The sequence below is a fragment of the Hippocampus guttulatus genome, chromosome 1 (genome assembly GCF_054856545.1).
Source record: "Hippocampus guttulatus isolate MCC_2025c chromosome 1, RoL_Hgut_1.0, whole genome shotgun sequence".
NCBI lineage: Eukaryota > Metazoa > Chordata > Actinopteri > Syngnathiformes > Syngnathidae > Hippocampus > Hippocampus guttulatus.
The window spans coordinates 27,828,372-27,848,012 of record NC_141261.1 but is presented as its reverse complement, the minus strand read 5'-3'; the positions used below and the strand labels follow the sequence as shown (position 1 = coordinate 27,848,012).

The following is a 19,641-nucleotide window of genomic DNA, read 5'->3' as shown; positions in this document are numbered from 1 at the left end:
GCTTCGGAAAAACAAGCTGCTGCAAACCACAAACCTTTGTAATCTGAAACCAAATCTTGCTGGAATTGAGGCTCGAAAGCAACTTGCCCACAACAGCTCCAATGGCAGGCAAATTGTTGCCCTTGGAACCATTGAGTACTCACTTACTCACTCTAGTCCTCCTCGAGGAGTCGCTCCGATACGCTATCAACTTGCATGCGACCCATTAATCACCTCAGAAATTCACTGCAACCATGATTGATCCTATTGAATCAACTATAGTGGTGCCTTCAGATACGAGTGGCCCAACGAGTTTTTTGAGATACGAGCTGTCGTTTGGCAGCTGACTTACTTTGGCTTGCGACCACCTCCCCACCCCCACCAAAAAAAGGCACAGGACACATCTTCAAAATAGAAGCGCCCGCTGTTTTTTTGACATTCCCAATTGAAGTTTACTGTCAAACTGAACAAAACAAATTGACATATGTGTTAACTCTCTGAAGTTAGGACGGCCCACTGAGGGGCCCATCTGTCAAAACAAATCGCTGATGCACGTCGTCATGTGTGAACATACATCTGTTGAGTTTCTGGAGATTTGAATGGTGCCCAACATTTTACAATTGTCAAATTTGAACTGCAACTTAGGGAGACCTCAAGCTTCGATCCTGTAGTGTTTTCAAGTCCTAATCAACATTCTAAATTCATTTTCAAGGCAGATTTTGTGAAAAAAAATTAGACAAACATAAGATTCGCCTTTTCTTTCTGTCCATAGTTCAGTGACAGGAGCACTTACACAGATTCTGACTGTTGGGGGAGGGATATTAAAAATGATAAAATTTTTAATATTTCATAACAAGACCAAAACTATGCTGATACTCCAAATGGTTCAAGAACAGCTACAAATTTACTTTGGGTGCACCTTTTTTCAGGCGTTTTTGGCAATGTTGCCCTCAGCCTAAGGTTATAAAGGTCTGTTTAGCTTACGGCGAACAATGCATAAGGCCTGATAATAATTAGCACTCTGTTGCAGCGATTTAATCTTTTAAGCATCGGTGATTTGAGGCCAAACAGTTGGAGCAACACATTTAGACAGACAATATAACAATACCCACAGGCTTAGCATGCAGTATCATTCTTTATCCTTCTTTATCCTTTGATGATTCATACTGTAGCTTGCGGTGTCAGTGGTTATTTGTGTGTGTGTGTGTGTGTGTGTGTGTGTGTGTGTGTGTCTGTATTATACTTGCCCTAGGTGGCCAAAGTGCACATACCAGAAGGAGCATCATTAAGGTTTTTTCTGAAAAATGTTCTTGTAATGTGACTGTATCCATGCCAGCGACAAGTAGTAACAGTCAGAACAATTCAATGCTCTCCCATTAGATGGCAAAAAGTACAATAAACCTGCGCATCACCTGTTGCATTTCAACAGAATATGACAAAATCAGCTTTGTGTTCAATTAGACACATTTTGCACTCAGTCAATTTGTGACTCAATTGAGACGAGATCATCAATATTTTAGGTGTCATAGTTTTGTTTGGTGGAGATTTTCCTCACGTACGATAGGTGCCATGGCTGAATAAAGGTTGGGAAACAGAGCTAAGGCGTCTGAAAGCATTGTCTTCAAAATGAAATCCCACATCGATCCGTTGATAGCAACACTGCTGTTTTAAGCCTTAAAGGGCTGCTTATGTCAGTGCTGTCCTCACCCCTTGAGGTTTAGTCACAGCATCTTTTGTGAATGTGACCCAGCCTCTGTGATAAAACCCTCCCACAAATACAAGCCGAGGCACTCATCACCGCCTCTTTGGCGATTCCCATCACAGCAAGGTGTTTGCTAGGATTGGAATTTACCACAGTGAAAACGACATCTCCACCTCCCGCAGTTGGTAAATATCGAAGGCATTTGGCATGGTTGTCACGTCTTTCTGTGTGCTGGTCACTCTTTGAATGAAATTATGTGATTTCTTTCAAAGAGGAGTATGTGACTACATCAAGCGACAAAGGATTTGCATTATTGTGGCAGCTGGTGGGACGGACTCTAAATACACGCCAGTGCTGATTCACATCTGCTGCTTGTGTAAATAACCATACCCATGACGCATTTGTTACCATGAATGGCTACTGGATGGGAAATTGTTTGACGGCGTCCTGTACACCATTTCCCAGACACTGTGTGAGGCTTTGCGTTACCCCTCAAAACACACACGCACACGCACGCACACACACACAAATGTAATCAACCTGGATGACAGATTGAAATGATGATACAATAGGAGGGGAAAAAATACCAATGCAGTAGACAGGGTAAGTTGGCTGCTATATGAGCAAACTAGAGAGGGCAGATTGTGTCGACTTGGGGGGGACAGAGGGGGGACTGACAGACTGAAGACCATGCTGGGCAGGAAGTGCATGCTGATCATCTGTGTGAGTGTGTCTGCATGTAGACTGATGATGGAGGAGGGAGAAAAATTGTCCGGCTCCAACTAATGTCAAACACTCATTGACCAGAGGTGGGCATTTCGTCAGTACTGACGGAAGAATGCCTGTTTTGCTGACAATTGCCAAATGAGGGATTTTTTTTTTCCTGTTTTGCTGATGACTGACAGAAACACGCCCCACCTGTCTCGTGTGCTTGTTCGTAGGGCTGAATTAAATACGATCATGGTTGCTTCCACTTATATGGAAACCATTTGCACTTCCTGTACAGTAGGTGGCGGTAAGAACCAAAGAGCAGCCAATGAACCAAGAAGAAGAAGAAAAAGAAGAAGTAGACCACAAGCATTTAAAGACAGGAACAGGTGCGCATGCTACTTGGTTTGAATTTCAAGTCAATACTGGTCAAGGTAAGTCATTTTAAACTTTAGATTATGACTTTTTGGTGTCTTAGGAGTTAAAACAGCTGCAGGCAGCCACCGGTTCACTAGATTGGCAAATATATGTAGGGTGAAATGTTTATGAGTCATGTGTGTGCTTGGTCAGCCACCGCATGTAGATAGTACACTCCATTTACCATTTTAATCACTTTGGATTTTTCATCTGTTGGACGATAATGTGTTTTCTTTGTTTTGTATTTTTTCCATTCACCCATCCGTCCATCCATCTCTCTCTCTCTCACTCTCTTGTCTATCCATCCATCTATCTGTCTTCATTTAATATTTTGTGTATTTTGTAAGTATGTAAGAATTGAGAGTCAAAATAAGCAGATGTTTTCAATTTAATTTAATAAGAAATAAGGTACATGTGCAATAAAGCCATATCTGCAGTGCTAAGACCATCTGCGAATTTGCCTCGTGCGATAGCAAAAGTCTGAGAAAGGTTCTGGCCCACTGTGTAATTATAGCTGCTTTCGGCATTGTTGTTTTAGGGAGAGCATCTATCAGTGGGTCATTATATAGATTATATCCCATTTAATAACGTGGAGACCCGTAACTATTAGTTGGAAGCGCCTCATGTATATACGAATTAGTGTTTATGGCTATATTTATCCGTTGCGGCTTTTAATCAGGTGCAGTATGTAGTCCGGAAATTATGGTATACATTATACAGTATAATTATTATTATTATTTGTTGTACAGGCGACAAACCATGCAGGAGATATTAGCCAATCAGGACGTTTCATTCAATGTGGGTTTGTAAGGTGTAAAAAAAAAAAAAAACAGCATGCAGAATTGCACAGTCAAAATACAGTGAGTCAATGAGGACACAAAAGAGGTTGTAAATTGTAAAAAACTACTTGAAAAAAAATCTGCGATATAGAGAGTCCGCGGAGGGTCAACCGCAATGTAGAAAGGGAACTATCTCTTGGGGTTATCTATAACGGGGTTCCACTGTATACAAACATATACTGTTGCAAAATATTTTTTCCCTGATAGCATATTGAGTATTGGAGTACAGTGAAGCCTCGTTTATCGCGTGTATTGTGTTCCAAAAAGAACCCGTGGTAGGCAAAATTCGTGAAGTAGTCAGCTTTATTTTTTACAATTTTTATACAAAACAATACTGTACTATATTACAAAATTAAACATGTAAGCATTTTCTTATGAATAACAGATTTTTTTTTTTTTTTTAAATTTTGTAAAATATAAGCAGCCCGGTGGGCGACTGGTTAGTGCGTCGGCCTCACAGTGGAGAGGTGCATTGTTTGATTCCGGCTCCAGTCTCCCTGTGTGGAGTCTGCAAGTTCTCCCTATGCCGTGGGTTTTCTCCGGGTACTCCGGTTTCCTCCCACATTCCAAAAACATGCTTGGCAGGCTAATTGAACACTCCAAAATTGTCCCTAGGTGTGAGTGTGAGCATGGATGGTTGTTTGTCTTTGTGTGTCCTGCGTTTGGCTGGCAACCAGTTCAGGGTGTCCCCCGCCTACTGCCTCTAGACAGCTGGGATTGGCTCGAGCACAACTCATGACTCTTGTGAGGATAAGTGGATCAGAAAAGGGATGGCTGGATGGATGTAAAATATAATTTTAATCGTCAATACGAGGTTGGACACATTGTGACTCACTCAGTTCATCTGATTTTGCCTCATCGTTCTGATTCTACACCACTGCAGCGTCTTTGTCGACTGAAGGCAGTGGTGCAGGTGTCTTTTTCTGAGATTAGAAGATAATTATGGGTCATTGTTTCTGCACTTAACACGCTGAAAAAGTACATCCCATGCCTCCGCGTCAGGTCTTTACGAAGGTAGGCAGTGATTTTTGACTTTTGGAATTTAGACCAAAAAAAAAAATTCAACCTTTATTAAACCGTAGGAAAAAAAAACAATTATTGCCAAATATGTGTGTGTTCGCAAAATGCAGGCCTAATCAGATGTTTTTCTTTGAGAGATAAGGCACCTTGCCATCCTACCTTATAGCCCAGACATACGGTCGAAGAAGATGGCAAATTGTCGCTGTACTAAATTGCCAGTACTTGCCAGACATTTCTGCAGCTCCTTGAATGTTGAATTTTTTTCCCCCCCATCTTTTCATCGCTTTTGGTGCAATGCCCAGTTCTTAGTAATGCCACTGTTCTGCAATATTTTCTCCACTTGATGATGACTGTCTTCACTGTGCTCCATCGTATATTCATGTTTTGGAAATTGTTTTGCACCCTTCTCCTTTGGATACTGTGGAAGCTCTCTGTGGGCTATGCATGGCTTGTGATGTAAGATGCGGTGACAAAAAAATGTCAGGGAAAGTCCACTGGAACAATTCAACTTTATCGAGGATTAATTGGAATTACGGTGCAAGTGTGTGCTGATACGATTTAATGTAAGTTTGAATGTGTGTGTGGCACAGCCACATCCTCATTTATTAGAGGGTGGACGCACTTGTGCAACCACATTATCGTAGTTGTTTTCTTTGACTTTCTGTCTGGAAAATGATTTTTTTTTTCATTTGGGTTGGTCAGGTCATAGTTCACATTCAAGGGATGAAAAGTTCATCATGATATGTCTTAAGGGGTGTTCACATGGCACACATTTGCATCGATGCGGCACCGACGTGTTGCGATATATCTTACACCAGTGTAAATTTTCACATGTAAAAAGCTGCTGACTAAAGCGAAGCATGTTAACCCCAGTGCAGCCCCACTTGCGTTCACAAGGCGTTTCTGCGGCCGTGCAATACGATAGTAATAATATGGAAATAAAACATGTGCATTTGTAAAGTGTACTTCCTTTTCCGCGCCTTGTTTGTGACATATCGAAAAACCATGGTTTATACTTCTCCAGACAAATCAACACTGTGGTCTATCAGACACTGTAAAAGGATGCGAGAGAGAAAAGAAAGAAGTGCAAAATACCCAGGATGCAAGTTATGCAATACCCGTATGTAATCAACTCTTCTCACGCGTAGCGAGTCTACCACTGTAGCGTTCACACGTCCCATTTTATATCGGTGCTGCCCCGCTGTCATGATTCGGTTTAGGGAGCAACAGGTGGCACTGTAGGGCTCCCCCGGCAGCTGCACACCTGTTGGTCATTTGGTAATTAGTTGTATAAAAGGACACTCGGTGTCGGGTCATTGTTGCTCTTGCTACTGTCATGTGTGTTGCTGTTTGCTCTTAGTTTCTGTCATGTTTAGTTCATTGTTATGTTTTAGCTTTAGTCATGGTTTTTTGTTTGATACTTTGGACTTTGTTTGTTTTGGATGTAGTTTTCTTTGTTTTAAATACAATTCTTCAAATACACCCTGCTCCTCCCTCCTGCCTGCTTTTTGGGGTCCACCACCACCTTGCTACGTGACACCCGCAAACGAGCATTTACTCCGGAGTAAAATTTTAAACCACCTCCTTGAGCAGGGTTAAATTTGCTCCGGTCTAAGCTGTTTTCAGGGGCTACACCGGTATAACTTTGCACGTGTGAACGATCTACGGGGGCCAGCCTCGGTGCTCCACCGGAGTAAAAGTTGCCGTGTGACGAGCCCTTTAGTTTCACAAAAACCTGGCGTTTGATCAGGGGTGTGTAGCCTTTTTATATCCACTTTACGTGTGCCGTGCACACTGACTCAGTTCTGCTATTTTTAAATCAGTTTGTATTTTGGGCATGTCAAAACGAAAGACAAACAAAACAAGACGAATCAATGTTTAGGGTCATGGGTGAGCTGGAGACTTTGGCCAAAAAAGAAGACTACTGTACAATCAAAGTTTGCACAGCGACACAGAGAACCATTCGTTCTCACGTTCACATTGTCCCTGAGTGGAAGCTGAAGCTCATGCTGTCTTCGTGGAAGTCAGGCGAGTTCGCAATTACACAATCATGTCCAAAAGAAAAAATTAAAAATGTAAAAACAAAGAATTAAAGGGGGAGAAAAATAACCTACATTAGATATTTTTACTGGCTATCACCAAAATACTGCAAATGATGTCTTCTAGATAAGAAATATCCCCAACACCACAATCCCATGAAAATAAAATGCCATCGGATTTGCGTCACTTGGATGTAAATCGAGTCAAAATTGATTCAGGCATGAAATCGTGACGTGGCTTCACACACGTGAATGAAAGTCAGCATTAATCACAGTCGTCGTATCACAATTTCACGTTGTTTTGGTGCATGCCCAATTTTTGACTTCAGTTGCAAAGTCTTCTGTGTAAACGGCGGCTGGGAGAGTGGGGAAGGCAGGAGTGAGTCTGAAAAGCCTAGGTTGCGTGAGGGTCGCGATGAGATGTGGGATATTTGAGCGAGAGACGCAGATGGGCAAGAAAGGAGGGGGCGAGAGTGACGGCGAAGAAGAACGGAAAGCTGTCAGCTTCTCACACCCTCCCTCAGCCGGCTCCTCCAATGTGTTGGCAGTACCGTGCTCTGGTGCAAAGCGATTACCAAAGCTCAGCCTGGGGTTGCATGTATGGACACAGCCATTACCTCTGACCATCTGACAAACTACTGCTGACTGAAGCCAAATTCCCTCATCGACACTGTTTTGATTGAGCCGTGCAGATCTAGCAGGCTGCTTACTGTCCTTAACGGTGTATTTATCATCAAACGCTATCCTTTTTTAATTTTTTTAAGTACACCATATTGACTTGTTCTACTTAACAACGCCGCCACAAATAAATCTTTCTCCAAAAAGATTCAATGGACGCCATGATGGGCAGGATGTGAACGCTTATAAAATGCTTTCACAAGATGGCTCCTTGGCAACATTATAAAAATCCGACTTGTGTGTGAGTATCATGAGGACAATCTGTACACAGGCAGTTCTCTCAGAACCCCCGTGCTGTCATTCTGCCCAACTGCGAAAAGAATCGGAGAAGAGAAGCTGAGTGGTGACACGATGCAGTCGGAGGCTAATCATGCGTCAAATAAAGGCGAAAAGAGCACTGCGCCGCTGGCTGCAACGTGGTGCTGCTCCAGCTCGAGGCGCTCATGGGAAACGTCTCGGTTCCGCCCCCGACAGTTTCTTTTTTTTTTCTGGTGTGCGGCGGATCCATGCTGAATGAGAGTTCGCTTTTCTGTGCCAAATGTTTCACACGGGACCTCTTCAGAAAGTCACATCTCCTGACCTTTAACCATCGTCCAACTCAACAATGGGTCGAGTCAGCATGAGAAGCCGCTCCCTTTTTAACATGGTAAGAGCACTGTTTCGAAATTAATGCGACTCTATTTTTCCTAAACAAGGTCATCATGTGACGGTCCGTATTGCTGACATATGTGTCTCCAGCGGAAAAATGGAATATGCCGGAAGGAAGCGCTCCTGCAGTGAGATTCACTTACTGTAAGAGTTGGCACTTTATTTTCTTACGCCGTTTATCATGGCCTATGAAAATAGCAATTATGATGTTGTCTAATGTCATTGTAAATTAATGTCTTTGTAGCGTCACAGTCATTTATTTGCAAATTGTCACCTCTTTTCCACCGATAGGTATTTTCTTTCATTTCTGTATTCTCCAGCTCCCCTTTTGTCGAGTCGGTAAATTTTGTCGGTGGCCCGTTGTTCTAAATATTGCTCCCGTAAGGGCTTCTGGGTACCTGATCTATATCTCCCTTCCTTTTGTAAAGGTTGGTCAGCAATAAACGATGCTAAAGGCGAGATAAAGTTTGCATTGAGGCCCCTTCGCGCTGATAGGAAAGGAAAACTCCCATCGGCAAAAAACAGAATCCAAAGAGACCTCTCGGTATCATGCAAGAACACTCATTGAAAGATACTCTTTGTTTTTTTGCGTCTGCATTGTCACAGCGCTCTCTTTTCTATGGAGACAGCCTGTCTTGTCATATCTGCACACTTTCCGACTCTCAGATGGAGAAGCTTGATGGTTGCCGTTCCCCCTCCACCCACCGCCACCTCCAACGACAACTCATGTTGTCCCATATGCTCCCCGTTTCTCTTCAAATCACATTGGTTTTTTTTCTTTGTGAGACATCTGAGCGACAAAGGAGGAGCAGTCAGATGCATCTCCAAGTGTAATTGTGAGCCGTGCACACTCATCACCACCATATCAGCAGAATGGGGAAGTTAAAGCACAAGCATTAATTATGTCTCACCTTCCTTCAGAGCAAGCAGCCTGTGGTGCTCGCGGGCGGCCGTATGTTGAAATGCAACAGAAAGGCCACGGCGTACTAATTAACTTCACTTGGCATTCACATTCAGTGAGATGCTAACCTTTACACAACCTCGCTTTGTCACCTCTCTGCAACCGCTCAGGTTGAAATTGTCATTTAATGTCACCAAGCATATTACAAGATTCGCCTTCCACCTCGCCTTCATCTTATTTATTTATTTTTTAACCCCCTTTTCCACTTTCAGCTTTACTAACAAATTTTGGATTCTGGGCAGCCGCAGCACTTTGCGCTGGTAAATCAATAAAACAGCGTCACCTATATGAGACCTTTGTGTTTTCCTTCCATCGATCCTGTGAGGGCAGAAACATTGAAGAGCTAGGCAGGCGATGACCCTCAGCAATGCAAACTTTGATCTATACAGCGGATGACAGGTGCCAGACATCACCTGTGGGTAGTTGTGATGTTCAAAGGAGGGACTGTTTATCCTTCTGTTTTGGCGTCCACTCGTTTGACCGTGATTAAATCATGGAAAGTGAAGTGGCCGTGCGTGTGGGCTGTCTGTCGGTGCCACGGTCACCCTTTCACGTTGGTGACGGTCGAGTCCCGTCGCCCCGTTTCGTGCCTGGTGCCCCGTCTTACAATTTCAATGGGCTGTTTTCATAGTCATCATGCAAGATACTTGTGCATTCTCAAAAGACCTGCAGGACAGTTTGCAATGCCAATTGTGTCTGTCGACATGGGAACACACTGGATATTTTGTCAGTATTTGCAAACAGCTTGGTTTGCTGTTGAAACCTTTTCCATTCTATGGATGAAAAACGAGGAGTCTCAAAGCGTGTCGACCTCCCCGAAGGCTTCAACATTTGTCACCAGTGTAGTCAATGAGTATCGGGTTGTAATCTAGGATCTTAATCTCTGAAAAGGGAGAAAATGTCATTCAAGCAGTCCAACAAATTTGGACCTGATTTGCGATTTAACATTGGATCTAAAATAACACAAACGTATGAAATGTGTTGTTGTTGCTGTTCTTTAAAAAGCTTGTGACTCTGTGACGGTATAGCTTCTGACTGTGCACGCGAGGCGTCAGGTATTATAGTCTGGTCTATGGAGACCATTCTCATCTTTTTAAGTAGAAACACCGCCACTGTGGATTTGCATCAAAACCAACAAGATGTGCTTTAACTGCAGACTTGGCATCCTGCTTTTAAAGTTGTCCCTAAAGTAATGCCCAGCTGTTTCATGGCCACCTGAGCATCTATGGTTGCCAATTGGTATTTATTGATGATATGACCGCTGACAGAGACAGCAGGATGAATTCGGAAATGTTTTGCGCAATCTGATGATGGGCTCATATTCAGCCCAAGGATTCCGAACCAAGTTCACACGGTGCAGATGGACCGCGACCTGAAGCAGGCTACAAAAGCAACCAAGCAGATCTTGAAGGCAAAGAAGTAGAATAGTATGCAATGGCCAAGTCAGTCACCTGACATGAATCGGGTTGAGCGTGCATTTCACTCGTTTAAAACAAAACTCAAGGGAAAGTGCCTGAAGAACAAGCAGGAAGTGAAGACAGTTGCAGTGGAGGCCCGGCAGAACATCAACGAAGAATGAGGATGAAATCCAGCATCTGGTCATGTCATTGATGTGTCCTCGACTTCAGGCTGCAATTTACTCTCAAGGATTTGCAACCAAGTATTAAAATGTGAGTGTTTGATTTAGGATGAATTTGTCCAATTATTTCAAGTCCCAGTGTTAAAAAGTGGGAGGCATTGTATTTCACCGTTTTGTAATGTCCACACGGGTCTGATTTGGCACAATACTGTACCCCCGAATTAAAGCTGAAGGTTAGCAGTTCGAGTGCATCTTGCCTGATTCATTTCTAACCCATTTAGGTGTTGTTTCGAGCAAAAAAAAAAGTGTCCCATTATTTATGGACCTGACTGAATGTATACTACGCCGATATTGATTTTGGCAGTATTTTACTCTCTCTCTCTCTGCAATCCATTCAAATCATCATCAATTCATTTTAACAAGTGTTTTGTTGATAGCTTTCAATCTAATCATCCCAAGAGATAATCACTGTAATGAGAAAAAAAAATATCCAAGAAATTTGATTTCAATCCCGTTTGACACAAAAGGATTAGCGGTAGTACCCGTTGCACATCAGCTGCCAGACACGCACAAAGGTCTTTGATTGTAATCGCATCTCTTTTGAGTCTACCTGAAGAGTTTTAATTCTCCCATATCAGTCCTCCCACAATCAAGGCTCGCCAGTTGTATTAGCCTGAGGTCGGAGTAGTCATTTGAAAGAAGCCACCGATAACGTGAATGTTTGTGCTGAGTGGAGGTGTCGATTCTGCGGGGATAAGGAGCGACAGGAGGAGAATTCTATCAATCGGGGGACATCCACAGAACAAAGCAAGAGGCACGGCATCTCAAATGATTCCAGAGAGCCAAATATTCACACAGCTCAAGCCCGGGCCATGTTAGAGTCAACAAAGCCGAATCCTCCAAAGCATTAGCACCAAACACATCAAATAAATGTTTCTCATTTTGGAAAGGTGAGTCCTTTTAAATGCAAATCACCCCTGTTGTGACTGTGCTCCCTCTTTGAATCAGTGCACAAGAAGCGCACGTGCGTGTGACCTTTCGGAGGGGGGGGGGGGGTTGCTTGAAAGGCATGGAGTAATCTTGAGCTTGAGATCGTCTGCTTCTCAATTTGTCAGCTCTGTGCGCTTGACCCGCTTTGCGTTGTGGGTCAGAGCTATAACTCACACTCTGCAAGTTGAAGTGATCCCATTAGCCGGCTGCTGCGTCCTCATTCCTGTTTCTCCAGTGTCCGGCTGCTTTTGATCACTCTAACACAAATGGATGGCTTTCATACAGTGCTTTTGATAGAGTGCATGAGGAGTTCTTACACGTGGTTGAAGAGAGATGTTTGTGCATTCGCACGTCTCGTCTTCAGGGAGGTGGGCATTTTGATCCCAGACGTGCTCCGGCCCTCTCTCATACATCACGGTTTGTGGGTCCGCACGCCATATTTAGCCATCATTGCAAGTAGACGTGAGAGAGATGGATGAAAGTCTTTTTCCTGACAGCCTTAATTGAAAAATTGTCAGCCTGTGACAAAATATCCAGGAGAATTCAATCCCAACTTCTGGAAATTTGAAAACATGCTGTCAGCAGCTTTCAAAAATAGATATGTTCTTCAAGATTGATGATTCTCCCCCCACCCCTTTATTTTAGTGTATTATTGAATGACTTAACAGGCCAACCTTCTTCTTCTGCTCTGGTCCTCCTCTCACCTGTTGAACCATTATTTTCAGTGATTCAAAACAGCAGTCCGACACAACAACACAGATTGTGGAGCATCTGCTTTTGTTAAAATTAATTCTCAGTAGCATTTCAGATTTTTGAAATTTTGTGGTGGAACAGAACGAAGAAATAATGTCGGGATTCTTCGACATGCTACATTGTTCCAATCTAGTCAGAGAATTTTCTTGACGGCACCATTCTTGGACTAGTCGTTGGAGGTGTACTTGATCCTAAGCAAACGTGAACTCCTGATTGATTCTAATCAGAAATGCGGCCAGCTGCCGTCTCTGCCGGGGAAAGCCGACATCAGTCCTTCCGCCTGCGCTTGGCTGTGTTTTGATTCAGTGATGATTCACAGTGCGGGGAGGAGAATCAGCAGTTCGGCTTTGATTGTAGAATTTTACCTTTCAAATTTGAAGACATTGGGAAATGCAGCTGAAAACCACTACAAAAGCTGTTTTCAGAATACTTGGGGGTGGATAAGTTATAACGGTGCATATTTCTGACAATTGGATTGATTTAGCCGTTTGCACAATGAGATCATTTGGTCCATTTACATGCACACTGCTGAGTTGACATTATCAGCAGTTGGTTGAGCATGATAAATGACTGTGATTAAAAAGCCATTGTTAAGGAGGACAGCTATTGTTGACACATCTTTTCACAAAATACTCACAAAGGCAGGTGCAGGGAAAAGTCCCTTCTTGGCCTCCGACATGAACGCTTAAGTCCTTGCTAGGAATACACCTTGACTCTTCAGAGTACAGTCAAACCTCGCAGGTCGGGCGATCTGTATTTTATTTGAATCCCCTTCACCCTGAATAAAGTCACCAAAATGAAACCCACAAGAACAAAGCAAAACTCACATGCGGTTGATCCCGAGAAGTACTCTGAGAATAATGTCGTGCATAATGGTGGTTTAACCTCTAAAGTTATAAAGTGTGACTTTTTTGTATTTTTCCAGAAAATGCAATTCTCAATTGATCAATTTAAAGCTCAAATATGTTTGAAGATGATGGCTTGAAGACAGAGAACTACTCAATGTAGTACTCAGTTGTGGAGGGCTACAACCAAGGCTTTTAATAATGGTTTAGTCCAGGGGTCGGGAACCTATGGCTCGCGAGCCAGATATGGCTCTTTTGATGATTGCGTCTGGCTCGCAGTTAAAACAAAATATTCTCGCTAGTTTAATCCATCCATCGACTTTTCACTGGTCGTGTCCTGTTCAGGGTTGCAGTTGGCTGCAGGAGCAATTTTAATTGGATGATATTGGCCTACGTCTGCCGTTGCTGTGGAAACAGGTAAACACCCCCTTTTGAATCAGCCCGCTCAGTCATTAGCTCAAAGCTAATTCTTCGACGAATAAGATGGCGAAAAGAAAAAAAGATGACGAGCATGGTACACTTCAGGACGAATGGACCGAAGGATTTGCCTTTGTGGAGAGAACAGGTTCCGCGGTGTGTCTAGTTTGCAATGACAAAATACCATCGATGAAACGGTCGAATGTAAAGCGGCACTTTGACACGCGGCATGCTACTTTACACCCTGTAAGAGAGAGCAGAAAGGAAGCGTGCAAGCTAGCCAGCAGCAGCAACTCCACAAATGGACCCGGCAAGATGACTATAATCCCGCTAGTTTTGCTGGATGTTTCGCAATGGTGAGGAACGGAAAACCTTCACGTTAATAGTGAGTATTATAACAAAATTATTTAAAAGAATATATTCAGAGTCTTATTATACTAACATTCTGTTGAATTCACTTTTAAAATACAGTTATATATACCTATATACTGTATATATTTGTATTATTTTGTTGATTAATCAAGAATTTACAAAAGTTTTAATTTCCATCCCTATACTTAAAAACAATATATTATGTCAAATTGTCAGGGCAAAAAATGCACAAACATTGTGATTGAGAAAATGGTTTGGTTCGTAACATGCAAAAATGCTGATCATTGTTTTCCAAAGTAAAAGCCAATGCCTTGCTAATTTTGATTCAATGCAAATTAGTCTGCTGCTGCTGTTGAGAAGCGGAATTTTATTGTACACATTTACATTAAAAAGGTATTCAAAACGATTATTCGATTATCGAAAATAATGATCAATTCATTTGATAATAGACTAGTTCTCGATTAACTGCTGCACCTTTCGTGGTGATGTCGTGTTAAATTGTATTTCACCATTTCGGTTTTCCAGATTTTTGGGCGGTGACTAAAATGGCGTGATACACTTTAGTTTCTGGCACGATTCCCCTTTCCCCCGCTGTATAAGAACGTGAGTGCCTTCGTTCAAGTCACTGTCTGTCCAGCACGATTGTGAGGTGCCTAATTACCATTACAAGGCCATTTCTAACGCGACAATTTACAGTTAGCTAGCAAGCTTAGGCTACATCCCCAAAATGTTCTCTGGATGCCACAATCTGCAAAGCAGCTTGACTCTGCTTTCCTGCTCTAAGACTCACGTAAAGCCTTTTGTGGACACGTTTGAAAGAGTGCCTTTCAATGCATAATAGTGCAGGGAAATACAGCACAGAAGATCAGCCTAGCCATTTATATTAGGCCTTTGACTTTCCAATGTGATGATCCTCGATATTGTGTTGACGACCAATCTCCAGAGACAAACGGCCTTGCTTTCAATGACTGCTTTTGACACTGTGCAGCTTGAGTTCCTGAGAAACATTTGAGAGAAACAACCAGATGTGCTTCAGTAACAGAGTCCTTACTTACATCAGGAATATTCTGGACAAGCTCATATGATTGATGGAACGTTATATAAATCGATCATTTGATTGGCAGGCCAGTTTGTCAACCAGTCCTCTGGCTGTGCCACTCGGAGCAGCAAAACATGCAATTAATTGCTGTTGAAATGATATTCATGTGCAAGGGCCATGCTTAACTTGTTGAACATGATGATCAATTGCCTTCTGCCTGTTCATCAGTTAAACACGTATTTATTTATTATACCTCATTGATCGCCACGGGGATGTTCTTTTTTACATTCAGAGATGAGATGTCAGAGTGAAATATTGCAACCCTTGGCCAGGGAATACCTTTGCAGATCACACCCAATAATCTTGCAGTCTGGTGGCAAGCTAAAAATGTCAATGCTCTTAAAAATGATGTTTATTTCTCACTTCACTTCCGATTGGACAGAATTTAAAAGTATTTGATTGTGATCGTTAGCTGTGTGGAGTTTTGGCAGTGCATAAAAACAAGCAAACAAAGTGTGTTTGGTTGTTTACAAGAAACAGTTCAGATAGACAGGTTGGCAGTTTAATTGGTTGAAAAAGATTTCAAGATGTGAAAATGGACATGGACAAGTGTTCATTACTCTTCAGTGGTGCCTTGAGATACAAGTGTATTTCATTCTGGGATCCTGCTCGTAACTCGAGGATTCTCCCCCCCCCCCCCCCCCCAAAACAACACAAAGTGCTGATAATGTGCAGTTTGATGATGCACTCTATAATATTGTACTTTATTAAAACAAGCAGTAATGACCTGATTAAACAAAATGAAACAATTAAACAATGTTTTGTTACACTGCATCATTTGAATGGCCATTGCTGCTTTTTCTGGTTCAGCCATCTCACATTAGCATTGAGAGCGCGGACGAAAAGGCTAAGGTGGTCGTTTTAAATACACAAATGTGAATGAATTCATGAAATGCCCTCCTGTAACAGTGAAGCGACAGACGATAAATACACTTCACTGTAATGTAGATGACAAAACAAATTCAAGCGGTGGTTGGCCAATAACTTATTGTGAATATGAACGTTTTGATGTCGCCCAAAAAGCAACCCATCCAATGAGCATTTCTCATGATGGCCAACCTTTGTACTACAGACAACAGGCACCCAATCCTCTTCTTCCTCTCTCAGGACTCACACCAGGGACACTTTCATGGTCTCATAGAGAAACACAAACTCTCGCAACAATCCATGTAACACAAATACTCATTTGCTAGAATACATCATTGCAAACCATCCCCATGACCTTCTAATTTTTAAAATGAGATACTATAATTCACTAGAGCGAATGGGCCATCAATTGTGTATTGAGTGAGAGAGCTTGTGTTTGGAGGCGCAGGTTGACGGCTGGAAAAAAAAATATTGTCATAGATTTGGTTTATTTGGCTCATTACATTAGCGCTGTCTACAAAAAAAAAAATGTCGTCCAACCTCTTATATTACAGGATATAGTACAGCATGGCTGTAAGGAATGACACCACCATTCTTATCTCGAGAATGTTGCCTAATATAGCTCCACCCACTTTAACCACCCGGGTGCAGTTGCCAGGCAACCAGGAAAGAAGTTCCTTCAAGCCTCAAAGAAGTTCCTTCCAAAAAACAGTTCAATGCATAAGTCCACGTTGATCAGCATGCCAAGGTGACACCTGAAATGACCCTTGCTTGAGTTAACGCTCTCCTCTTCTCCTCCTGAAGATCCCGCAGATCAGCTATGCATCAACAGCTCCAGAGTTGAGTGATGACAGGCGCTACGACTTCTTCTCAAGGGTGGTTCCTCCAGACTCCTTCCAGGCCCAGGCCATGGTGGACATAATCCGAGCGATGGACTGGAGTTACGTCTCCACCGTCGCCTCAGAGGGCAGCTATGGTGAGAAAGGAGTGGAGGCCTTCACGCAGCTCTCCAAAGAAGCAGGTTAGTCTTCTGTCAAGAGTCCGACAAATGCTCATTTTGCTTTCCTTTTTTTCTTCCTTGTATACATTGGTGTGATTTAAAACATGCTTGTGCCATTTCCTTTGGCTAAAATGCTCTTTTGCATTTCCGATTCTTCTCAAGGCTCCTTGTTTTGTGAAGATGAATTATTGATGGTTGGCAACGTGTGCCTCAGCTCCCCACTGAGTTGCAAAGTGTTACTGCAGATGTAGACAGAGCAGACTTGTCGAGAAAATATCACATCATAATCATCAGCATTGCTTTTTTATTTTTCTAGTGTAAGCTTTTTAGTTGAAAAACACATGAGGGATCGTGTGAAAATGTCTATTTTGTTTACTTTGGACAAGAGAGAACAACCATTTTTTTGGGTTACAGTGTCCCCATGCTGTTCTGCTCACCCCCACCCTCTTTTTATTTTTATTTTTCTTGCAGAGCGTGTTCAGCTCTGAGAATGCTAATGACGGTCCGTGATCTTAGTGCTCGGCCAGCACAAACCACTCTGGTTGCTTGTATGAAGCAGCAGGCCTTTAGATTTGTCCTCTTTTTAGAGGAGAAGGCTTCCCTCTTTGGCGAGGGTCTCATTTTTTGAAGACACAATGGAAATCGATTCAGCCCAACCCCGGGTTGATTATACATTTCCCTCACACTCTGAAACTACACATACATTCGGAGACAGAAGCATTACAAATGAGAGTCTGAATAAAATATTGTCACAATCTAAGTGAAACAGCCCTGCTCTGCATCAAGCGTACACCAATTTTAGAAATGCAACTTTATTATTGGCTGTTCATGTTGTACATTTTATGTTTTAAACCATTGAGGCAGATTCCGAGGACTCATGTGGATATTATCCATTGTTAAGGTATTATTCCTCTCTGTTAGTTGGATTTGAAAGAAACAAAGAATGTAGAACGTTGTTGGAGGTATTTCCTGCTCACTGTGTTTACAATCACCTTTAGTGCCCCTCGACCCCCACCACTTTTAGGGCCCCCCTCCATAGGACATGTTTAACATCAAAAGAGGAACTCTTATCTCAAGTATCTGTGTTCCTGCCATCACACCAAATAGTGGGTAGTGGTGGTTTGGTCTCACCTCACCACTCCCAACTTCTTCCAGCCACACCGGGTCAGATGACATGTTACTTACTTTGTTTCTGGGATTTGCATGGAGGCGCAACTCCCCGACTCTCATTATCACATTGTCTCTATATAATCTCATGACAGTGTTTCTTCTGGGCTTCCTGACTGAAATCTGAAACCCTCAGGAGCCCGAATCGATTCGTAAACTGCAGAAAAATAAACTAAACCCTTCGAAGGAACTGTTCCTTGACTCCAGCCTGTATTTGGATAACCAACATCCTCATCATCCGAAATTAACGAACACGCGGAGGAAGAGAAAGCCCACTCTGGCCCAACACCATCCATTATATTTTCCACAGAAAATGTCAAAGTTCATCATTTAATGTCATGTACACGTTAGATTTTGTGTCAATCAGCAGCTCAAGACATTCCATTCATAATCATGTGTCTTGAGATGAGTGTTGCACGCCGGTTCGAATGTGGCACCGGGGCACTGAGGCATTTGAAACTATCCTTTACTGCATCTGGATAGAACCGGTACTTGCAGTGGCGCCGCTCGCCACGTAACTTTACCGCGTTGTATCGACAGTTGATTTGACGAGGAGCAGGCCGGAGGAAACAGCGGGCAAACAAGCGAGCAGTGTGGCATGAAGCAACATGTTGGAGAGAGAAAGGGAGAAAGAGAGACAGCGGAGCACGGAGAAGCAAAATGACGGCAGCAAACGTCACACGCTGCATCTTGTGGACAAACCAGTGTGAATAGTGTTTTACAACGTGCCTGACTAAAGGCGGAAACACCTTTCAACCTAGCCAAACACTTGAAGGACAAGCACCCAGACCTGCACACAGAGCTCAGGCAACGACATATCGGCCTCCCATACTGTCTGGATGAGAATCTGCTACTTTTTCCCCACGCTTTGAACTGCGACTCTAAATGTGATGAAGCTTATTAATTATTTTTTTTTACTGACAAGCTTTAATGTCGAGCTTCATGTCGCCATAGAATTACAGATACTGTTGTCCCATCTGACCTATGAAATTACTGAATGTCAAATTGGAAGAATGTCTCAGCTTCCCCTCCGACTGAATATTCACGTAATTCAGGTTATCGTAGCTAGTGGAAGGCTTGAATGATGTAATCTTTTCCATACCTGGCTGAAGCGTAACAGCAATGCTGACAAGTGCAACGACTACAACTGTGTGCCTGCTGTGCTGCCTTTCCTTCATAAAAATAACAACTCTTGCAAAAAAAAAAAAAAAAAAAACAGACCAACAAACAAAAAAAACCAAAACAGTCATCTTAAAAGCCTGCTCTGCAACATCACCTCCAAAAAGCGGGGAGCAGACGGTTCAACAGGACTGGACAAGATTCAGACACACAGACACAATGCGTAACGACAAACTAAACTGTGAGATGACTGACTACAAAAAGTTAAGAGATATACAGTAAGTGTTGCACAGGGCCACTTAGCCTGGTGGGGCCAACATGAGGTTGATGTTGCAATCCGGGCTCAGTTTGCACAACAAAAGATGTGCATTCGAGCAACAATCCATGCATGAGAATGTATGTTCAGTACATCTGTAAATGTCTGTTGTTCAAGGCATTCTAC

The 19,641-nt window shown here is 42.7% G+C and overlaps 1 protein-coding gene across 1 annotated transcript in view; it reads left to right on the top strand.

Annotated features, from left to right (window-relative positions):
* Positions 1-19,641, top strand: part of grm7 (glutamate metabotropic receptor 7) — a 133,584-nt gene that overhangs the window by 31,421 nt on the left and 82,522 nt on the right. Inside the window, exon 2 of the mRNA XM_086124321.1 lies at positions 16,718-16,934. Coding sequence (XP_085980447.1) covers positions 16,718-16,934 — 217 coding nt within the window. The remainder of the gene's footprint in view (positions 1-16,717; positions 16,935-19,641) is intronic.